Source organism: Tamandua tetradactyla, chromosome 7 (genome assembly GCF_023851605.1).
Source record: "Tamandua tetradactyla isolate mTamTet1 chromosome 7, mTamTet1.pri, whole genome shotgun sequence".
In the NCBI taxonomy this organism is placed as follows: domain Eukaryota; kingdom Metazoa; phylum Chordata; class Mammalia; order Pilosa; family Myrmecophagidae; genus Tamandua; species Tamandua tetradactyla.
Genome location: NC_135333.1, coordinates 11,431,899 through 11,456,460, shown reverse-complemented (window position 1 = coordinate 11,456,460; position 24,562 = coordinate 11,431,899). Strand labels below are relative to the sequence as shown.

The following is a 24,562-nucleotide window of genomic DNA, read 5'->3' as shown; positions in this document are numbered from 1 at the left end:
TATTACTGTGCAAGGTTTAAAAACAACCTCAAATATTGCCCCTACTATGAAGACTCTCCCAGCTCCCCCCAGGACCAAATAATTTTTCCCTTTTCAGGGAGTCTCTTGCTCCTTTCACTCTATCCTAGCACTTATCATATTATGCTGTAATTTTTCATATTTGCATCTACATTTTATCCAAGCATTTATTTTTATAAGATCATCACCTAGAATAGTACCTGGCACACAACAAGTATGCTCTATTTATTTCTTGGAAAAAGGTTACATCTTATGGTTAGATTCTATCATTTTATTTGAGTAAATATATTGATTTAAATTGGATTATGGATTAAATCGACTTTCATTGTGTTGGACTGGGGACTTCCCAGCACTTTTAGGAAAAAATGTTTTGCATATTAAAAGAGGAATTAAAATGCACTTTTGCACATAATACATTCTAGAATTTGAGGGTGGTCTACATAGCAATCGTTGGTTCATATTTCCTTTACTCTTGAAAACTACTTTTTCAAGAGAATAGACTTTCTATGGTCCACAGACTTAGTATAATTCTCATATTTTTCTTCCTCAGATGCAGCAAACAATAGAATATATTTAACTGCCAAGGGCTGAGGAGAATTTGCAAAATGCTGGCCATATACACCGTGGTACCCTAAAGTTGTATTTCTAACAGCTGAAAGGCTCTTCTGGAACCTGAAAATTTTCAACACTTAATTGTATGTTGGCAAACATGCAAACAAGAAATTCAAATCCAAATACACACGGCCTATCATCTAGAATCATTCAACTTCCTAAATAAGTCATGTCAAGAAAAACATGATAGGAGATGAACATCCTTGCAGAGAGATGACTATTTAATCCCTTAATAAATTATTTCCCAGTTAAATTTCCACTGATGCAATTATGGGCAACAAGGAGGGAAGGTTGATGACCCTCTGAAGCATAATACATCAAAACCATCAAATGCTATTACTATTTAAGCATAACCTCAAGTCAGGACCCAGCTTTAGTAATAACCAAAGGTCTTAGCAATCATTTACGACAGTAATCTACATTTGGTACCACTGAAAAATCTCTAGTCTCTATTACTAAACCTGAAAGTCTTCTACATAAATGATATTCCTAGTATTAAATGCATTCCTCTAGCAAAGCGGAATAAACAGATTTTAGAAAAGGTCCAGTGAACATTTATGGCTTCAGGTCAGCAAAATTTATTGTGGTTGCTAACCAACAGCACCGTTTCTCTAACGCTTGCCTGTCATCATGGAAAATTACTGGTAAATATTTAGAATATGTGTGTCAGAAGAAACTGTCCTTCCAGGAAAGCTGAATTGTTATTAAAGAGTGAATGTGCAAGAGACACTTTCTGTATTCTACCAGACTTAAACAATGTTCTCAAAAAGAGAAACTACAGGCAGATCACAGACAAATATCATTGTATTTAAAAACAATGGCTGGTAGAGGCAGAAAGGGTTCTTATAAACAGTTTGGCCCCACACATGGGGATGAGCATTTCTTGAGGGGAGACCTCCCGAGGGTCTAAAAGAAACTAATAAAAGGGGAAAGAAACAAGTGTTTCCGTTATCAAACAAAGTTTACATTTAAAATTAAAAGACAAGGAAAAATAGTGTAAACCAACATAAGTCATTCTAAAAATAATGTTTTTTAAAAAATTGTTAAGGGCTTATTCTCCACCTAACTTTATAAAGAATTTGAGGACAATACTAGCATAGCAATCATTTTTTCTTCTCCCCCTCTCTTTTTTCCACAGTAGTATGCTTGTACACAGCTCAGTGTCAGTTCAGTACATACTGAAGAGAGGCCTGTGATTTACAATAGGTCAATCGGGGAGCAGAATTTTTCAGGCAAATGTGAAATCTGTCATAGGCATATCTGCATTTCCAGCCACAGCAGCCCTATCTCTCCTCCTGAGAACACCACAGCCTTTATGATCTTTAGGTCCCACCTCCTAAAACGAAAGTATCTTGTGATATAATTTGTTTTAAACTATTATTTCATAAAATGTTAGCACTTGAACCTTATATAATAATTAAAATTTATGCATATTTTAGCTGACCCCACAGAATTATATTCTTCTTGCAGAGAGGGGTAACAGCTACTTAGCAGAGTACTCTGTACAAAAACATAAGTTGGAGGAAAAAAATAATATATTTGTCTAGCAGTATAGTTCTTAAGGGAGGCGAGCTGCCCCCTAGAGGACGTTCTGGAAGTAGGGGAAGTGCTTTTTGTTGTCACAGTGATTTGATGCTAAATAACAGGGTCCAGAGATTTTAATTTGCGGGCCAGCCTGAAAACTGAAGAATTGCCTCACGTCCCTGAATGTTCCTGCATTCACACAGGTGAAAATCTGCTTATAATTTTCTAAGCCTAGACCCTAACTCCATTTTATATGTATCTAATAAAAACCATACCTTTAACTTTACCAAGTGTTCACCAATTTGGAAAATCATAATAGTAGCGATAAAGCCATTTTTAGTTGCTGTATTAGAGGTGATTTTTATAAATACAAAACAAATATAAGACCTTTTCTTATTTTATGTATTTCATTATATCTTCTGGCTCAATCAAACCCAAGTATTTACATAATTAAATATATCATCTAATTCTATAAGTTATGTTGTTATTTTATATTATAGTGCAGACATTGGGTGATTTAAGTTATGTGTGGGTTGTAGTATCCATTGCATTCTTTTTTTTTTTTTTGGATACTAAAGGAGGACATAATAAATATTGTTAGAAAAAGGAAAAACTGTTTAGATGGGGTTGGGAACCAATCGCCTCGTATAACAGATATCCATCCAGGAAAACTCATCTCTCTGTAGCAGCTCATTTAGGAAAGATCCTCGAAAAGGAAAGGATAGGTGGTTAACACTGGTTGCCTAAAGAGCACATGTCTCAGTGTGAAGTAACAGAATTTCAAGTGATTAATTTCTGCAATGCAACTATCAATTTAAGATAAAATGAGGAGGGTTGGTGGGGAAAAGGAAGAGGTCAAGAATAGGAAGAAGTACTATGGAGTTCTGAAAATAATCTCTCCTTAAGTCAGTTCTATTGAAAAATAAGGAAAACAAAAATTTGACATGCAAATAGGTAAGAGCTAGGGTAAGTGTGTGTGGCCTCAACCCAATCAGTTTAAGAATTGCATACTACTTGAGGTAATAAATTCTACAATACACCTTTAGAATCTGAAAATGAGACTGCTTTCTCTCACAATGACACTTATTTCAAGTGTAAAAGTAAAAACTGATTACCAAGTTAACGTCATGGAATACCTGCTCACAAAGTGGTACTTTCTTCCAAGAAACATAAACCATTTTCTTAGTTTGTTATGGCTGCTGTAACAAAGTAATACAGACTGGCTGGCTTAGACAACAGGAATTTATTTCTTCACAGTTTTGGAGGCAAGAAGTCCAAAATTAAAGCATCAGAAGGATTGTGCTTTCTCTGAAGCCTCTAGCCTTCTGTGGTGGCTTCCTGACCATCCATAACACAATCTCTGCCCTTATCATATAGCCACCTGCCTCCTTTTCTGGGTCTAATTTCTTCTGCTTATAAGAACTCCAGTCAGATTGGATTAAGGACCACCATGATTCAGTTTGGCCTCACCTTAACAGGATATGTTAAGATCCTATTTACAGATGAGTTGATATCCATAGGCCTGAAAGTAGGACTTGAACATGTCTTTCTGGAGAACATGATTCAATCCAAATAGCCCTCATTAAAATCATGATCAAAACCTTGATATTTTTAAAGATACTCTATTTGAGAGAACTAATCAAGATTAGTGCTCTAATTACCAAAAATAATTAATTGTATTAATTAAAATAATTAATTGTATTAATTGTATTAAATATATTACCAAATATATTTACCAAATATATTTGGTAAATATATTTGTAGTACATATATTCCAAGAAGATACAGATATGGGGAATCAAAAAACAGACATAGCACTTTCATCCTACTGGGAAGAACAAGTTGTAAAAATAATCACATGTATATACATGAAATGTCCATCCTGAGAAGTGCTCTAAAGATGAGGTGCATGTTGCTAAAAGAAGAAATAAGATTTGATGCACAAAAAGGACTCCTGAGGAAAGAAAGATTGGCTGAGAACTGAAACTCGGTAGACATTAACTAGGAGGAAATAGTACAAAAATTTCCTGTCAGAAAGAATAACTTTTGTTAATGTCTTATAGGGTGAGGTCTGGGAGGTAGTTGAAGAACAGAGAGCTAAGAGCTTGCTGCAAGATGGTAAAATAGACAGAAGCCAGACCATGCAAGACTTAAACAAAATCTGAAAGAGAAGTGCTCAAAGCACAAGCCTGCAAAATAATAAACAGCTATAAACTAACAGTGGACATGAAATTATTAGCTATTCTCTAATAATTCAAACTTTCTGGTATATGAAGCAGTCAAATTGAAATGACATATTAAAAATAAGATGTCAGGGCAGGCCACGGGGGCTCGCAGGCAGAGTTCTCGCCTGCATGACGGAGAAACAGGTTTGATTTCTGGTGTCTGCCCATGGAAAAAATGAAAAATAAAAAAAATAAGATGTCATTTATTTCCAATGCAGCAATGTTAACCATTTTATATTTATTTTTCCAAGAATTCGTGGGATAGAATTGATTTATCCCAAAGAAGCATGGCAATCAAAAAAAAGAAAAACATTAGTCAATACTATGATTTGGCAGGCAGTATCACGTTCTGATGGACAAGAAAAAATTCAATCTCTGACTTTTATTAAGTCTATAGATTCAGTCTATAAGTCAAGTTCTAAAGCTTTTTAACAATTCTGAAAACCACCTTAAGCATGCTCATAGTTGAAAAAGGGATTCCATGAATTAACTCAAACAATGAAATAAGAGACTATAGACTATGGAGCTATATGGAGAAAGGCAATATACTCCACTCAAATTTGTTTAAAGAAACAGACAAGTAAATGTTACCTAAAATCAAATCTTCTAGCAAATTGTGGGAATGCAGATGGTTAATCCAATTCATTTTCATTAAGGTAATAAGGTATACACATTTGAGGATGCGATATCATGTGACATGCACTACATCCTCCTTGCAGATCAAAGTTGATGGTATATCAACTACTATGCTAAGTAAAGACTACTAAAACTATAAAGCATACCTGTGAAATCTAATCCTGAGAAGTGTAAATTTAGCTGTCTAATTCTTTCAACCCTACCTGCTTTTTTTTCTCCTTTTAATTGGATTAGAAATGTTTAATTACAAAGGGGTGTAGAATATCTCCCCCTTCTTATCTTTTTAATTTTTTTTTCAACTGTATTTCTAATAAGATTCACTTCCAGGGTTTTTGGCTTTGTTTTGTGTTTAATATTTAAGTTCTTCTTCAGTTTCTGAGTATGATATAAATCAAAAGATGACCAATTATCTGAAAAACACAATTGAATTGATGATACATAGAATTTTTACCCAATGTTAAACGTTCAACACACTATAGAAAAAACATGGAATCTATCTCAATTACTTCCCCATTCCTCGCCCTCCCTTACCGCTCTTCCTACCCACCCCCAAACACATAAAAGGAGCATATTTTAAGAATTGGAAATAACATACATTTAACCAACTGTAAATATTATAACACTCCTTGTGAAAAGACTTGAATCAATAACCCTAATTAAATTTTAGAGATTTTTTTTGTTAAAAAAAAATAATAACTATGATGTGCTGTATTTAGTCACTATGTGGTTTAACTAGGCTTTAATTTCTCAGTAAACAGGAATTGGGCCCTCAGGATTGTGGCTTTTGAAATTAGGGTGTGTTTAGATTTGGAGACTACCCAAAATTCATTCACATCTAGAAGAGAAAGTTTACTGCCAAACATATGCAATCAGAGGAGAAAAAAAGATTACATTCTAAATAAGGCTTGTATAACAAATACTTCCATCTGTTTCCCAGAGATCAAATAGAACTACTTTAAAACAGCCCAATGACATTCAAGCATCTGGCATAAAGAAAGCACGCATTTATGAGAAAGGATTCAGGTTAGCTATATATTTGGTCCCGAAGGGTAAGGAGTGGAATGCTCGATAAGATTATTTCTCTTATATTTAATAACAAAAAAATCAGTTTTAAACATTACTTTTTCTAGATAAAATTTATATGCCCCTTCAAATGCCATTGTTAAACCATTAAGGCAAAATTAAGACTATTCTGATACCTTTCAGACACTGGTTCAGATCTGAAATTTAAAATAATAGTCATACTGACACAATAAAGTTTGAAAATTTATCAGAGAGCCCTAGCCTAGTCTACGCATGTGCACATCAGTTTTTGCTTCTGAAGACACCTTCAAAAGGGCAAGATACGTACCTAAGAGGTCATAAGAGGGCGCTTTACCTGCCAAGTAAGTCCACATGTCCCAGGCCCCCACCACTGGGTACCCCACTGTCTGCACCAGTAACTGCCTCAATTCACCCTCTAGCGCCTACTCAGAGAATGAATTGAAGTCATCATTTCCTCCCTCCCATGAATGTGATGTTAGGTCTGCCAGCAGGAGTGCTCCTCTTCCTGATTCTGGCATACGGTTGTTCGTGCTGTGGCTCACCTGTACCCCAGAAATTTATTTCCTGTTCGTCCAGGGCTGCAAGCCAGTGGGCAGCACCCATGCTTTCTCCAGCAAGTTCTATTTCCCACCCTTAAGAAGGGAGTCTCCCAATTTTATCCTTCCATGGGTATTCTCAACCCTAGAGCACCAGGTCGAGTTATTTTTATATGCTTACATTCATCCATTTTAAGTTAATCATTCTTTGTATTCAGCTTCCATGTTTAAATGACTCTGTGATTCCCCCTACCGGATTGGACCCCAACTGAAACACCTTCCAACACTTGGCTACAGCCTCCACTTTCGGCCTTGAGATGACTTGACTCCTCTATTCACATATGTAATTGAATGAATGAATACATAGACTTAAGATGACAAATACAGAATTCCTTATTTCCTTCCTTCACCATTGTGCTTCTAAATATTCATGGAAACCCCATCTTTTCTGCTGCTTAGGCCCAAAACCTTGGGATTGTCCTCTTTTTTCTTCCCCCTCACAGCCCACATCCAATACAACAGCAGCAAATTCCATAGGTTTTTCTCGAAAATATTCCCGGTATCTGACTACTTTTCACTAGCTCCACTGCTTCCACTATGTCCAGCGTTATTATTATTTCTTTGCTCCTACCGTCTCTGTTGCTTCTCTTTGCCTCCCTGGAGTCTATTCTTTAGTAGCCAGCGTTTTCCTTCTAGAACACAAATCATCTCATCACCAGGCCCCACCCCACCCCACTGAAACCCTTGCTTTGGCTTCCTATTTTATTCAGAGCAAAAGTTAAGATCATACAAAAGCTGTAGGGCGCTATACGAGCTGGTCCCCCTCGTGTTATCTCTGATGATCTACTGGTCCCCACTTCCTTGTAACATTTCACCCATTCAAGCCTCCCTGCTCTTCTTTGGACACAGCAGGCGTGCTCCACCTCAGGCAGAGCGTCTTCCCCTAGATTTCCACATTGCTTCTCTTCCTCGCCTCTATTAATTAACAACCCTATTTCATATTGTACCCATCACCCTGGGCAATCTCCATTCCCCTTATGGTAAATGTAATATAGGACAATTTAAAAACTGTAAATGTATCTAATTCTAGAAAGATCATTTGCTTACACCTGAATCAGCACACCGGGCTGTTATCACTATTCCACAGAATCTAATTTCAACAAAGTTATCTGCACATATCTTCCCAGACTTACTGGCTGATTTTCAGCCCTCCCTTTACCTGATCTTTCAATGTTTGACAAAATAATTCAAACCTTCCTTCTTCTACATACAGTCCCTTATATAAACAAAACTCCTAAAAGAAAATGTATCTAAATTTTAATTCATATGGGAATTAGTTTTGTAGATGGTATAAGACAGGAGTCCTTTATTTTCTTGCAGATAGATGAGCATGGGATAGCACTGTTTATCCAATAAACTATAATTTACACAATGAATATCAATTTCATTATATATTAAATTATCACAAATGCAATCTTTTTCGGATTTTTAAAATTATATTCCAAATGGAGAATTTGACTGTTTTTATGCCGATACTTTATTGATATTATTTTAGGGGATTTGTGGTACATTTTAATACCTGATTATCAAGTTCCCCTTAAAATATATTTAAATTATTCTTAACTATTTCAGCTAATTTATTTTTCTTTGAGGACATAAAGATCATTTAACATCTTTAAAACTTTGTTGGTATTCTAACTGAAATAATATTAATGACTTGATTTTGAGAGAACTTACTTATGAAGTTCTCTTTTCATTCAAGAATATCTTAAGTCATCCCATTTATTCAGGTCTAGTTCTTTAACCTTCAATAAAGTTTTACAGTTTCCTCGATAGAGGTTCTGTGCCTTTCCTGTTAAATTCATTACTAAACGTTTTTATAGAATTTAAAGCTACTGATAGCAGACTTTTTCCCTACTTCTGCTTTTAAATGCTTATTACTAGGCTAGAGAAAATAATTGGCATGCGAATCTCATATCTAACCATCTCACAAATTCTTCTATTATTTATGCCTTTTTACAAAAGTCTATTGACTTTTCTAGGTCAATCCATCAGCAAAGAGATCATTTTTTATAGCAACTTTGGAATTCTCATTTCATTCACTACTTCCTCCAAGATAATGATGATTAATACTGGTAATTGCTAGAGCCCCTCTCCAGTTCTTATTCTCAAATGAAACACTTCTAGTGATTTATACTGTAGAACAAGATCTATTTTTGGTTTCGGAAATTAGTCTTAATACACTGGAGTAATTTTCTTCTGTTGCTAGCTTTCTTAAAGTTTTTTATTTATATTAGAATGGCTGATAAATTTTATCAAATGTTTATTTCATAACAAATCAATCTGTAAGAAAATACTTTCCCCTTTAATGTGCTGATATAAATGAATTTTATTGACAGATTTTTCTGATACCGAGTCTGCCTTATATTCCTAATATAGCCTAAATAAATAAATCGGTCTCTTTTTTTGAGACATTGGTGGATTCTATTTGCTAAACTTCTATTTAGAATTATATAATTCTCCTTGGAATTATATATTCCTTACTTAAATTCTTTTTTATATTTCATTATGCTGGTTTCACAGAAGTGTGAAGTATTTTATTTTTTTCCTCCCATAGTTCTAGAGCAGTTTAAGAAATATTGAAATTTCCTGTTCTTTAAAGACAGAGAAACTCAGTATGGAATCATCTGGTTATATCTAATTTTTAAATGGTAGATCTTTAGTAACTTCTCCAATCACCTCTATAGTAATTGATATACTCAAGGCTGCCAATTCTTTCAGTTTAATTTTGGTAACTTTAATTTGCTAGGAAACCGTACTTTTATTCCTGGTTTCCAAATGTGTTGCCACAATGTATTTTTCACCTATTCATGTTCTGTGGTCATGTCTCCCTTCTCATTTCTGATCTTATATATTTTGTTTTCTCTTCTTTATGTTCAAACATGCGAGTAGTTTAACTGTTTTATTAGTCTTTCCAAAGAGATGGTTTGGAGATTTAGTCATTCTACTTTTTTTTATGTGGAAATTATACAGTATACTTTTATTTTTTCTTGATACAACAACGTACAAGCACACACATTCATAACATACGAACATTCCTTCCATATATGGTATGCAATCAATGGCTCACAATATCATCACATCATTGTATATCATCACCATGATCATTTTTTAGAACAATTGCATCACTCCAGAAAAATAAATAAAGAAAAAAAACTCATACATACCATATCCCTTACCCTTCCCCCTCTCATTGACCACTATCATTCTACTATTTTTAAGTTAATTCTGTCAGCTATTATTTTATTTTTCTCTTTTCCTACTACACTATAGATATTGTTCTAATTTCTTCCTTTACATTTTGACTTTCTATTTCAAAACCAAAGGCATTTAAATCTATCCATGTTTCCCTAGTTTAGCTGTTTCTCTTTACCACAGATTTGGTAATGACATTCTCCTTTTCTGTTTCACTTTTCTCTTTGATCCAAAGATTATCTAGGAGTGTCTTTCTCAATTTCCAGGTAAATATTTCCATGAACTTGAAAATCATTTCTTTATAATATTTATTAGATTAGGATCAAGGAAAAGAACCTAAAGATAACTACTTCTTTTTTAGACTTTTTAAAAGTTTTGGACTTTTTAAAAGTTTTCTAAATTTGTGACCAGTGAAATAGCTTTTCGTAAAATTGTATTTTCTCAGTGGTAGGCAGTATTCTAAGATGGCTATCCAAATTCCCAGCTCTTATTATTCAATCAGACACTAAACTAGCTATTTCTGTGAAGGTATTATCCAGATGTAATTAAGGCCCCAAATTAGTTGAATTTAAGATGAGCAGATTATTCAGGTAAGCCAGAAACTAACCACAGGAGCCTTTTAAGTCTGGTTCCAGAGGGCAAAGAGATTTGAGCATGAGAGCGATTTTACAAGAAATTCTCCATTGCTGTATTTGACAATGGAGGGAATACATGGCAAGGAAGGCCTTTCAGAGCTGAGGGCAGCCCTCAGGTGACAATCAACATGAAAACAGGGACAGAATCCTACAACTGCAAGAAATTAACTACCAACAACCTGAAAGAGGTCAAAAGCAGGTCCTTCCACAAAGCCTTCAGACAAGAACTTAGCAAGCTGACACCATCCTTAAGATCATAGATAAGGAATTCAACTACAATGGGAAGTTGCTGAGTAACTTCTGATATAATGTGTCAAGTTATTAAGTAACTTATTAATAAATGGGTGCTGCTTTAAGCCGCTAACAATAGTTAATTTGTTGTCCAGCAATAGAAAGTAATACATTCCCTTTGATGGATGTAAAGTTACATCTACGTCAGTTAAACTGCATATCTGTTATACTATTCATTATCTCCATACCCTTATACCTTTTATTTCAGATTTTGTTTCTTGTAAGGCAAAGTAACCTGTGTAACAATAATAAACAGGAATTCTCTGCTAATAACCAATATATACTCTGCACAAAATATAAAAAAAAGCTACCTAAGGTTTTGAAAAGTAAACACAAGGAGACAGATTATGAAGGCAATTCAAAACTCAGAGAAGCAATAGGCAGAGACTTAAATGTCCCTTTTGTGTATATATAAGTGTATGTGTGGCTTTCCACAAGACTGGGTTACAGTTAGTCACACAGGTGAATACATTTCAAAAGAAAACTAGCCTCTCTTTGCCCAGAGACACAAGTAAAAAGAGTTTGGACAACTGCTGGTGAATAAAGAAGCAACTCTGAATCTAGAGAGAGCTGGAGAATGGGATTCTCTAACCTGTGTATTAACTTGTACAAGTCTCAGGCTGATCCCTGAATCACCTAGGCACAGGACAGATAAAAACAATCCAGTAAAGACTGCAGTAACTGAACTGTGATATAACTACTGGCCACAATAGGGAGACAAGGCTTGCAGTGCAAATCTAACCTGGTTTATTCACTGCTGAACAAAAATATCAACATACTCCAGAGAATCCAGAGTATATACAATAAAACATTCATATTGTCCAAGATACCACTGAATATTATTGTAAATACCAGGGGGGAAAATATCCAGGAAAATGTGATCAGGTCTTAAAGCAAAGGACAACTGGCAATTGCCAACCTCAAAATGACTCAGATATTCAAATTATCAAAACAAAGTTTTTAAGGCAGATATTATAACTATGATCCATGATGTGAAGGAAACTACATTAAAAACGAATTGAAAAAAATAAGGAATCTCAGAAAGCATAAAAAAGAAGTCAGTGGACAAAAAAAATGTCAATGGGAATTCTAGAATGGAAAAAATACGATATTAGAAATAAAAACTTTTCACTGAATGGGTGGAATAGCTGAATGAAGACCACAGAGGAAAGAGTTAAATATCCAATATGATGAACATGAAGCAAAAAAAGATTGAAAAACTAATGAACAGAAACTCAGGCAACTGTGGGAAAACATGAAATGATCTATCATATGTGTCACTGGAATCCCAGGAACAAAAGGTGGGGACAAAAGGGTAGAAAATCTTTTAAGGTTGAAAAGTTCCCAGGTATACTGAAAAACAAAGTTATAGAATCAAGAAGTCCATCAAACCTAATCAGAACAAATTCAAATTAAACTTGCCTAGATATATCATAATGATAAAAACCAGGGAAAACCTATATTGATGAAAACCAGGGAAAAATAACATTTATATACAGGACATCAAATTTATTAATAGAAACAATGCAAGGCCAGGAAAAATGGAATATATTTAATTATGCTGAAAGAAAGAACTGTCAACCAATATGTCTATTTCCCATGGAAATCTCCTTCATAAGTGAAGGTGAAATAAGGACATTCTAAGATAAAAAAAATTAAAAGAATTCATCAAAAAAAGATTGCACTCGAATTCTAAAGGCATTTCTTCAGGATGAAGGGAAATTATACCAGTGGAAAACCTGATTTTTAAGACAATGGAAAAGCAGCAGAAATGGGGAAAATGTAGATAAATATAAAATACTACACTTAAGTTTTTTAAATATGTATGACTTTAAAACAAAAATTATAATGCTATCTTGTAGAGTTATAAGTTTATAAAAGACATACATGGATGTATGTATGACAGCTAAACCATTATAGCAGGGGAGGTGAAAAAAGACCTACATGCTGTTATGGGTTCTATGTTTTACAATAATAACTCCATGTATACAGAATATGTTTAAGGATGCATATTGTGATTCCTAGAAGAGCAACTAAAAATATGTAGCATGAAGAAGTGTAACTAAATAGCCAATCAAATAAAACAAAAATCAAAACAAAAAAACCATGCAAATTATCCAAAAAAAATTAGGAAAGGGGAACCTGAGATTAAAAAAAAAGCTGACAGACAACAGAAAGCAATCAAATCATCAACTCAAATCCAACCTCAACAACAATTACATTTAAATGTTAATAACCTAAATGCTCCAAAAAGGAAGATATGATCACAGTGGATAAAAAAACAAGGCCCAAATATATGATGCCTACAAGAAATACAGTTCAACATAAAGACAGAGGTGAGTTGAAAGTACCTAGATGGGATAAGATAACCATGCAAACCTTAAGTATCAGAAGAGTAGAATAGTGATAAAAATGTTAGTTAAAACAGACTTCAAGACAAAGAGTATTATTACCAGAGTAAAAGAAGAATATCTTACGATTAAAGCAACATTCAACAGAAAGAGAATATAATTATAAGTGTATGTGTCTACCTAAGACTCAGAGTTGTACAGTTCTGAAAGTCAGCATTGTTCCATACAGTACTGTTAAGCAAGATGAAAAACAGATCAGACTTCAATTAGACATGAATAAGCTGATCTGGTTAGGACCAAGGTAAATCAGAATACAGGGTAAGGGATATTATCTGTATGTTAAAACTTCAACTGTGAGACCAAAGGAAATGATGTTTATTCTGTCCAAAATTTAAATTTTCTATAGCACACTATCAAACTTAACTTGTTTGCCCAGTTTATTTAAATAACCTACATGGAGCCTAGAATAGGGAATGAGATCTGTGATGATTCCATGTAGCTTAATATAACACCATGATGCATTCCAAAGTATTTTGGACAGAAAATGAAAAAGTATTTGCAAAGTCCCTTGAGGGACTGGAGAAAAAATATGGAACTATAAAACTTTCTCATCTGATAAATCCCTGATATTCTCTCAGACATTGGGGACTCCAAATTTAATAAGCCATGCTCAATCTTGAGGCTGGCCCTTGTAAAATTTAAAAGTCTATAATGATGAAGCTAAGCCTACTTATAAACATGCCTAAGAGTCATCCCCCAAGAACCTCTTTTGTTGCTCAGATGTGGCCACTCTCTCAGTCAAATGCTACAAATAAACTCATTACCCTCCTCCCTTCATAGGTCCTGACTTTCAGGGATGTAAGTCTTCCTGACAACATGGGACATGACTCACAGGGATGAGTCTGGCCCTGGCATCTTGGGACTGAAAATGCCTTCTTGACCAGAAGTGGGAAAAGAAATGTAACAAAGCAAGGTTCAGTGGCTAAGAGATTTCAAATGGAGTCAAGAGGTCATTCTGGAGGTTACTCTTACGCAAGACCCAGTTAGATATTACAAATTGCCATGGTATGCCAAGCCCCAAGCAACAATATTCCTGAAAACCCTAAAGAAAACCCAGAGCTCTATCTAAGACTCTATAAATGTTTTATTTACTACATTTATTTTTCAGAAACTTAAAACTTCCAGACTGTTCCTATCCAGATAAGCCCTGAATCTTAGAGTTACCAGTTTCTCTAAGAGCATCAAACCAGTTGCATTCCCCTACCCTATAATATCAGAATAGCCATTGCCAAATATCTCTGAAGACTGAGAGAATGATCAAATGAGAGAAAGAGTTGTGGCAGAGAGGTTAGGATTTAACAAGTGATTGTCACTGCTGAATCATTGTGTAGATTTTCTTTTTGGTTTCTAGTGTATTGGAATGGCCAGAAGAAATGCCTGAAATCGTGGAAGTGTAACTATACTATAACTTGGAAATTTGCTCTGTACCTACTTGATGAACTGAACTCTGAAATTTATCACTTTTCTGTATATATGTTATACTTCACAATAAAAGTACTTAAAAGTATGTTTAATAAAGCTTCAAAATATATGAAACAAAAATTGACAGAATTAAAGGGAAAAGAGAAAACTTCACCATCATTTCAAATATCCTAAAATCCCTGGTTGAATGTGTCCATTTCTGCTTCTAAATCCTCTCCTCCAGTCCATTCTCTCCAGAGTTCACTTTATTCACACTTACCTTCTTCCTCTCCTAATTTGCGAACTTCTCCTTCCTGCCTCAGAATCTCTGCATGGCCCTTCTCTCTGCTTAGAACACTTCCTTTGTTTTCATCCTGGACACATACATCCCTTCCTCAGAAACGTATTCTCTGTTTATTGTATTTTTTTCATAGCACATTCATAGTTACACTTTTCCATCTCCCTATGTCTTTCTCAGAGTGTATGTGGAACAAAGAGAAAGAGAATCTAATATGCGCTTTTCTTTACTAAACTGTGGGATAGCAAAGGACAGAAGCCATTACTACCTAGCATTAATCTTATTACAGTACCTGATACATAGCAAGCATCCAATAAATATCTTTTAAATGAAATAATGAAAGGATGAAAGGAGGTAAATTAATTATTTTTCTTTCTTTTTAGTTTGAGGGATATCTGAGCATACTTTTAAAAAGGAGCTGGTAGAGAAGAGAAATTATTACAGAGTGGGAAGAGATGATTGCTTGGAATATAAAAAGAGTATGATTTGAAGGCATTAATAGAAACGTTTTAGATAGTGTGAAGCTGGTGGTGGCAAATGAAGAGAAACTATGAATATGGATCAAATGACTTAAAATATTTGTGAGTGAAGAAGCTGGAACCATGCATGAGAAAGGAGTTAGAGTTACACTCAGTCTAAATGTTTTACTGTGCTGAGCTTCAGTTACAAAGAGTTCATTCATTCATTCATTCTACCATTTATTGGGATTGTATAGCATATAGGGGATATAAAATTTCTCATACCTGATACATTGTGCATATTAAAAAACGTAGCAAAACAGGTAGCTGGAATCCCAGTCCTCTTGGTAATTATAACTATATTAGTTTCATGTAGTCTGAGCTACAATTTCTTCTGGTAGGGCCTTATGTGATTTGGGGTGTTGGGGGAGGGATAGGGCATGTAAAAGCATGTGATGTCATGGTGAAATGAAACAGTGCATATTTCAATCTATCCATTAAACAGCTGTAAAGTTTAGGGAGAGTCTGCAGGAAGTAAGAAAGACTCTCGCCAAGGCACATCACAGATGTGTATTTCACAGAGCATTCTGCCTTATTTCTGTCAGTCGTGTAAATATACAGGTATTAGCAATTGAAAACATGGAAAACCTTGTTCTGCCTACTACACTGGAAAATATACAAATTGTTCAGGAGCTTGGATTCAATAAAGTGCATATTATGTAATATCAACAGAGAAATAAAAGGTTAAGCTTTTGCCAGTCCACTGGAAAATCGAAAGTTTCAACATTATCTGGGAAAGGGAAAGATCTTCTATAGGAACTTCAAGGGATTCTTGGGGCATTAGGCTCTGAAATTATATTCACAAAAAGCAAACATTCACTTTGCCTTAAAAAAAAAAAAAAAGGAGAACGTGTCTTTTTGAACTTAGATTATTTGAAAACCCACACAAAACCTGATGAGAATATTTCTGGGCTAGCAGTGGTCAACCTCATTCATGTACAGTTATCACTTCTGAATCTTTGAAGAAATATTTCTGAAATTATCTTATTTTTAAGGAAGCTTGATTACTTTTTATACTGATCTATCAGAAAAGGAGAAGGCGGGCCACGGTGGCTCAGCAGGCAGAGCTCATGCCTGCCATGTGAGAGAACTGGGTTTGGTTCCCGGTGCCAGCCCATGCAAAAAAAAAAAAAAGATAGAGCATTCCAAATATACAATATTCACAATTTTCACCCCCCTCAATTAGAAAACAAAAAAGATAAAGATCAGTACTATTTTCAGGTCACTCTTTAATTAGTAATAATTATGAATAATATATTCAAATCATGAAGCTCATTATTGGATATAAACTATTGCTACTGAATAATTTCTAATCATTATGAATACATAATGATAATATAAAGCAGGAAGAAGGAAGTGTCCAAGGAAAGGAAGAAAGCAAGCACTATAGGATTTCAAAGATGTTCTATATATAAAGGACATTTTTTGGACAACTGATAATATTTGATGGAGGTCTGAACATTAGTTGATACTAATTTATCAATGTTAATTCCCTGATGTTGATGGTTCCGTATTTTCCTGTATATATTTCTGCACATGGATATCAGCTTAAAACAAGACATTCAAATATAAAATACACATGTGCATGAATGAATATATGTACATGTCATATATTTGCAAGATAAATACATATACACACAATGGGCATGCACACACATCTGAAATCATTATGCTCTGTTCAAGATATTACTTTCCTCAGCATTTCCTCATTGCTTCCATATCGCCCTCCCAATTGGAAGACAGTTGACATGAGATACTCAAGAGAAACACAAACCCATACCTCCCAGATAGTTATGTTTTAAATAACCTGTTTTACTGGAATCTATTAACTACATGATATACTTTTTCCAGTTTTTTCATTATGTAGTAAAAACTACATAAATTATTCAAACATTTTCTCTCAGTCCTTGCTAATGGCTCCATCTGCCTTAATATTTATATTCACTGGGCTTACGGAGCACCACTCTGGGCTTAGATCTAGACGCACGGTGGGATGCACAATGAGGAATATTTTCTCTCACAGAGGTCTCAATCTCACAAGGGAGGTCATCTATACATATATTTAAAAAGTACCAAATGCAAGCGTAGACAGGGAAGGTGAATACACAGCCCTCGAGGGAGTGGTCAGGGAAGAGAGCCTGCATATTGTCTACCACCTCTGTTCCTTGCTTTGGGAAAGAAAGGTCACGGATCAACTAAGACCACGCCCCAGGGAATGCAGAGGCTGCGGATCACAAGCAACAGTAGAAATAAAATGAAAAAAGAACATAAAAATGATACAAAGTAGGGACACACTGAAACTTTCTCCAAGTTATAATTAAAGCACTGAAAAATCCCTCAAAAGGGAATCACTGTCTTACTACATGAATCAGTGTTACTTAAAGCCATGCATTAGCTAAAATCATCTCACTTCTATCAGTACAGATCACACATTTCCAAAGCACTGACTGTACCACTATGGTTATTCTTCTTTGATACCTTACTCCCTTGTCCTGTCATCTTCTTAAGAAAAAGTGCCATGTAAAAGAAAGACTGAATTCCCTGCCACCTGAAGTCAAGTGAACTCTAGCAGCATAGAAGCCAGATGGAATCAAATCCCAGCTATGCCACAAGACGAGCTGTGTGACTGAGCAAGTCACCTAATCTCCTCTGCCTAAATGACCTCACCTGTAAAACAGGGATAATAATAATAGTGCCTACCCATAATTTTCACAGAAAACTAAATGAGTTAATATATGTAAATTGCATAACACAATGCTTGACTCAAATTAGCATCCATATAAGGATTGACTATCATTATATTCCAAAAGAAGGAATGTGAGTCACCTCACATACAAGCTGTTTTTAATCATGATCTTTAAAACTATGAGACCAAATTTGTCCAGTACATTCCTAGAAAGACTTTTAACAAACCTATAATTACATGACTTCAGTGTCCCCAGATCAAGCTTCTACAGAGACCATTCCAACAAGCCTACATGTGTACACAGACATGCACTGCGTACATATTATATACTCACACATACAATTTCTTCTTTTACTCACATTCTCATAGAGAGCTTGAAGGGTTTCCAGGTCAACCACAGAATTGTCCAAGTTCACAACAGCTGTGAAAAAAGACAAAAGAAAGAACATAAATTGCCATAAGCCAGCTATAAATGATGCCTGACCATAACCAGCAATAGCATTCGTGACTCAAGGGTCAGAAGGCGTAGGTGCTGGTCGATGCTGCCACTTGCTTCATTACATAGATAGTGCCCCAGGAATTCCAGTGGGCCAGGTGTTAAGTGTCAAAGTTCCCACTTGCTCCACAAACACAAAATCCCATGAGTATGAACTAAGTCAAAGGTCATAAGAAACTTTAAGTCAGTCTTTCACAGAGCAACTGAACGAACGTGAAAAATCTGCATAATACCAGAAAAATAGGCAAATCACTCCTGTCACAGCTGCATGCTAGTTTTATACCAATAAATGTTCACATCTGCCAATTTACTTAAAGACATTTGACAAAGGTTAAATCTTCTAACACTAAATTCATGGTATTAATACAGAAAATGATAGATGTGGTTCCTCTTATAATTTCCTAAATTGTTATAAAGAAAGAACAGTTCTTAAATGTAGGACTGAGAGTATCACAGATCCATCCTTAAAAAATCGTTCTTACAATACAAACTAACCTTGCTTACACAAGGAAGAAACAGCTATTAATCAAAATCTGGGAAAATACCCTCTAAATGTTTTCTTTTTTTTGGAGGAGCCTGAGAAATATTGTATTTTATTTTGGCGTAGGTGTACCTTATTATATGGTTCAGGTATAGGCTAACCAAAATTATTCTGCATTTCCTTAGTACACATTAGCTAGAAATGAGATAAATTTGCCCTGATAAGATCTATGCCAAGTAGCCACGGAAACTCTTGTGAAATTAAAAATTTCTAAAAGAAAAATCACCAAGTTGATAATCATAAGTTGGTTATGTTCATTTTGGTAACTGAAGCATTTTACAATGTCTCTTCTTTCAAAGTCTAAAGAACATGTGAGATGTTTTCTAGTTGACTCTGGCAAAAATCCCAAGGATGAATTTAGAAAGTCAAGAAGGGAATTGAAGCAAAGGATGGATCAGAAATCTAACCAAGATAATTTAGGATTTCTGTTTGGAGTTAATGAAGAGCCCAGGTTACTAACACATATACTAGCAAGTAGAATATGATACTCCCACCCTAATAAGATTCCACTATTTGAATTTCAAAACAAAAATTAGATCTCAGATCTAAATCTAAAAATTTGGTTAAGATTCTGATACAACATTCTTGTTCCTTAGAATATATAAGGTAAACAAATCACAAACTATTTAATGTTTCAAAGTGGTAAAAACATGGTCCTATATACTTTAACCACATTTCAAATAATAATTAAAAGGGATTAAGTAATTGTTTTCTCTGGGGGATAATATGGTTAAAAATAATGTAACAAAAGCCATGAGGCCCAACTAAAGATAGCAAATTCATGCATGGAATTACCCCTGTAATATCTGTGTGGCGTCTAGTCCTTAAAAAACAGCTTACAGTGACACTAAAGCTAATAATCAATCCAGTAATTCTCTCCATTCCTTTGGTGGTATAGTGAGAGAATGAAGGAGAAACTACGAAGGAAATGTTGGTAGTCAACTACGACTTCATCTCAGAACAAGTCAAAGAAGCACAATAAAATCATTCACGCTCAAGTCAAAACCCATAAAGGATGTAATTGTCCTCTTCCTCCTTCATTTTAAAACATATCATTTTTCTTCATTTTCCGCACATTAAACTTTCCTTGTAAATATACTGGGGTTTCTCATCTTTTTATCTTTTGAAATGTCATATATCCAAGAGCATCTTAATAAATACCATGTGGGTATGACCCAAGTCCTCAAAAGGCCCTAAACCAAGAAACTTCATTTTTTTAGATGTCCACAAGAAATCTCACTGGAAAGCAATGCCAGGACTGTTTCCCCACTCGATTTTCCCTTAGTTAGCGTCACACCTTAACGAGTTCAACACAATTCGAATGGGAATAAGCAGTTTTGAGGGAAGACCATAATTATGCTCACACAGATGAAAGAAAGGAAGATTAGACGTTGGCAGATGAATGGAAGCAATGATACAAGTTTTAGATAGGAAATAAAGGTAAATGATGCAATATTGAAAACGTTAAGGAATCACATTAAAAGCCTATTGTTAAGAGGTGATATTCCCTCAAATAAAAAACACATTTTTTATTTAAAATGCATGTTTCCATACTTTTAATAGTGTCTTTCAAATTAGGTTGATGGTGCATTTTCAATTGATAACATCAGAAAATCAAGTTAATAAGATAATTCATTCATCCAACAAATAGTGTTTCTTATACATCAGGAACTGTACTACCTTACAGGAATTTGATTATGGAGCTATTGGATGGGAAGGTTTCTAATCACACAGCCCTGAAATTCTCCAATTAGTTATAAACAGTTACGATCATGCTAAAGAATTACAGCTTTGGGGGGGGGCTAATTTTTTATTTTAAAACACATTTGAACACATAGGACGATAATAATAAAACAAACCCCCACACAAAGAACTCCAACATATCCCTACCCTCCATAGCAGGTGCCCAGATTCACCAATTTTAACTCGTTGCTACATTTGCCACATCACTCTATTTATCTATCTATCTGTCTGTCTATCCATTTCCTGAACACTTTAATGTAAGTTGTCTACATCATGCCCCTTGAACACAAAATACTACATTTTGTAAAACAAGGAGATTTACTTATGCAACCACCTTAAGTGCAGTTAGCAATTTCAGGAAACTTAACATTAACAAAGCTCACAGTCTATATTCCAGTTTTTATATGTTCCACTGATGTTCCTTTGAGTCTTTTTCCCTCCCTTGCTAGATTCCATGCAGGATCATGTATTGTATGTAAGTGTCATTATCTCTTTAGTTATTCTTTCTTATTTTTAATTTTAATCGTGGGAATATATATACAATATAAATTTTTCCATCTCAACTACTCCCAAGCATACTATTCAGTGAGATTAATCATTCACAGTAGTTTGGTACCCTCACCATCCTTCATTACTAAAACTTTCCCATCTCCCTAAACAGAAACCTTATATACATCACGCATTAACGGCCCATCCCCCCTGCTACCTACTCCTGGCAATCTCCACTCTAATTTTAGTCTCCATGAGCCTGCGGAGTCTCACATATTTTTTGCAATCCATGGGACTTAAAGTTTAACATCCTATATTTCTTTGCACTCTAAAATATTATTCAGTTCTTTGTAAAATATACTAACTTTCCAGGATTAAAACAGGATTTTTACCATTCCCTTTAAACAGCATGAACACACCATATGTTAATAATCACTACAGACCAAAATGGATAGCAATTTTATTTTTTAAGCCTAAAATTTTATAAAATGCCAATGATATATTAGAGAATTAGAAGAACATAGTACCCTTTCTGGCTTTAATATAAACTAGCTGTGTTCTTTGATCAAGTCACTAAGTTTCTCTGAAACTTTATTTTATCAAGCAGGATAATAACTTTTGTCAATAGTATATGTTTATCATGTTGGTAAAATAAATAAGAGGGATAATTCAGGAAACCTTAGAATAATTTGCATAATTCTAAAACAGGTATTCTCTATGAATACATTCATTAGAAACTACGGACAGAGCTGAGAGTGCTCTAGATTAAAAATAGGCTCAGGATTAAACATTTGTCTTCAATAATCAAAAGTTGAAACCATAAATAGTGCTCTCCTTCATTTACTCCAACAATACAAGCTTGCTGAGAATCAGTGAATTTTTTTTCATTAAATCATGCTGCTACAAAATTAAAAATGAAACAGACTCTCTTAAAAAAGAAGCAGTCAACTTAATATTAACCTAAGATATTAAAAATATCTCAAAATAAAATGTCCAAACAGAAAAATCCATTTTCTTTTGATTTTAAGATATTACACTACATAAAAAGAACTACAGAAAAACAATTCAAAACAACCCAAAGATTGCAGACCCAATGTAGGAAATAATGGTTTTACATTGACACATGACATCTTGCACATGTGTGCATTAGTAGGCGACAATCATACATTTATATTACATTTCCTGATCTTTGCTACTAATGTATTCTACATCCTTAACTTCTTCAGGACCAAAAATGTGGGACATGCTTCTTATTCTGACTTATTACCTCCACAGATGAGAGAACAATATAACATATTTGTTTGACTGTTTGCACAATAAAAAGATTTCTGTCTGTGTGCCTTCAACCTACTGAACAGAAAGGAAACGGTCAGATTTTAGGCATTTAACACAAATTCATTTAAAAACAAAATTCACAAAATATTATTAGCCAAATTTACAAATACTTCACATATTTTGAGCAGCCAGGTGAAGCAGTTTACTTTATTTGCAGTAGGAGAACCAGACAAAAATGTAGCAATTAATACTATTACTGCTGCTGAATGTAACATCCTCAGCCAATAACACTGTTAGTAAGTGCCTTACTCCAACCCTGACTTTTCAAAGCTGACGTCTCCTCAATTGTACTATATGCCATAGGAGCCCCAGTGCTGTGTTCAATGGCCTCTTCCCTCCACTTATCCCTACCGCTGTAGTCTCCTGCCTTAATCCCTCTCATATGACCTGATAAATTAGAGGCAGAGACCCCCAAAAGGAAAAACCTCGTAATGTTTATGACCAGGTGTATTAGTCATCTATTTCTACATAACAGTCAAATCTTAGCAGCCTAAAACAAAAAACATTTATTATCTCACACTTTCTGTAGGTTAGGAATCCAGCGGCACTTAGTTGGGCCTCTGCTACAGGCTATCTCACAAGACTGCAATCAATGCATTGGCTGAGACTAGGTCTCACTCAAGCCCTGCGGGAGGATCTGCTTTCAAGCTCACTCACGTGGTTGTTGGAAGGGTACAGTACCTCAGACCAGGGGCCTCAGTTACTCATTAGATGTTGGCTAGAAGCTACCCTCAGGTTCTTGCTACATGGGTCTCTCCACTTAGAAGTTCACCACATGGTAGCTGTCTTCCTTCAAAGGGATTGAGAGAGGGTGGGCGAGACCAAGACACACTTTTTTGTAACCTAATCTTGGAAGTAACCTTCCATCACTTTTGCTATATTCTATTCATTGTGAGTCACCAGGTCCAGCCCATACTCAAATGGAGGGGATTAAACAAGGATATGAACACCAGGAGGTGGGGACCACTGGGATCTTCCTAGAGGCCTGAGCACACCAGGTCCCCGACCCGTGGCTGTTTGTGCCTTGGACATCAAATCCCAACTTGTGGTCTGTACTGCTCCTTACCATGTGTTAATTTCATTGATGTGAGGACCTCCACTTTCCTATTAGGCTTTAAGTTCATAGAGGATTCAGAAAGGTCATCGTGACTCAGTGGAATGATGAAATGGACTGGTCAGGAAAGCCAACTCTTCATATAGGCTTAGCCAATCAAACCAGCTAAGACTCCTAATGCCTGATGCTCTATCTAGGAGAACCTGGTACACAAGAGGCTTGAAAAAAAAAACACCTTTGTTAAATGTTGAAAGGTTGTAACAAGGAGAGTTTAGCAATTTCTAAAGTTAACATTAACTTTACTAGACAACTGACTATATCTTGAGATCACTCTGCTCACTGTCCTTTCACAAACAACTAATGCAATTCTAGCTTACTTTGTAGTTCAAAAACATAAAATACAAAGATAATATACAATGTCACATCAACATCTGGCAGACAGCACTGCAAGACAATGGAACGCGGTGGGCTCTGAAGTCAAACTGGCTCTGCAAGCTATCTATGTAACGGGGGAGTTCACTTTCCTCAACTGTGAGATGGACCTAATAAAATTACCTACTCTGAAGGGTTCTTGCAGGAGATTAAATAATATAACTAAAACACATAGCAAACACTCAGAAAATGTTAGTTGTAGTTGTTATTAGTGTAGTCCCTTTAATATTCCTTTTGGGAAATATTATCCCCTTAAATCAGTATCTTCTTTGAGAGGTTTTAGACAAAGGAGTCTGAAAATATACTCAGCAAAAAGAAAAATGACAGCTTCAGTTGCAGTGAGGTAACATGGGAGACTAAACAAGTACCCACGGTGAAACAA

The 24,562-nt window shown here is 35.1% G+C and overlaps 1 protein-coding gene across 1 annotated transcript in view; it reads right to left on the bottom strand.

Moving 5' to 3' along the window:
• Positions 1 to 24,562, bottom strand: part of FMN2 (formin 2) — a 376,404-nt gene that overhangs the window by 121,057 nt on the left and 230,785 nt on the right. Inside the window, exon 6 of the mRNA XM_077167810.1 lies at positions 18,450 to 18,511. Within this exon, the coding sequence (XP_077023925.1) occupies positions 18,450 to 18,511 (62 nt within the window). The remainder of the gene's footprint in view (positions 1 to 18,449; positions 18,512 to 24,562) is intronic.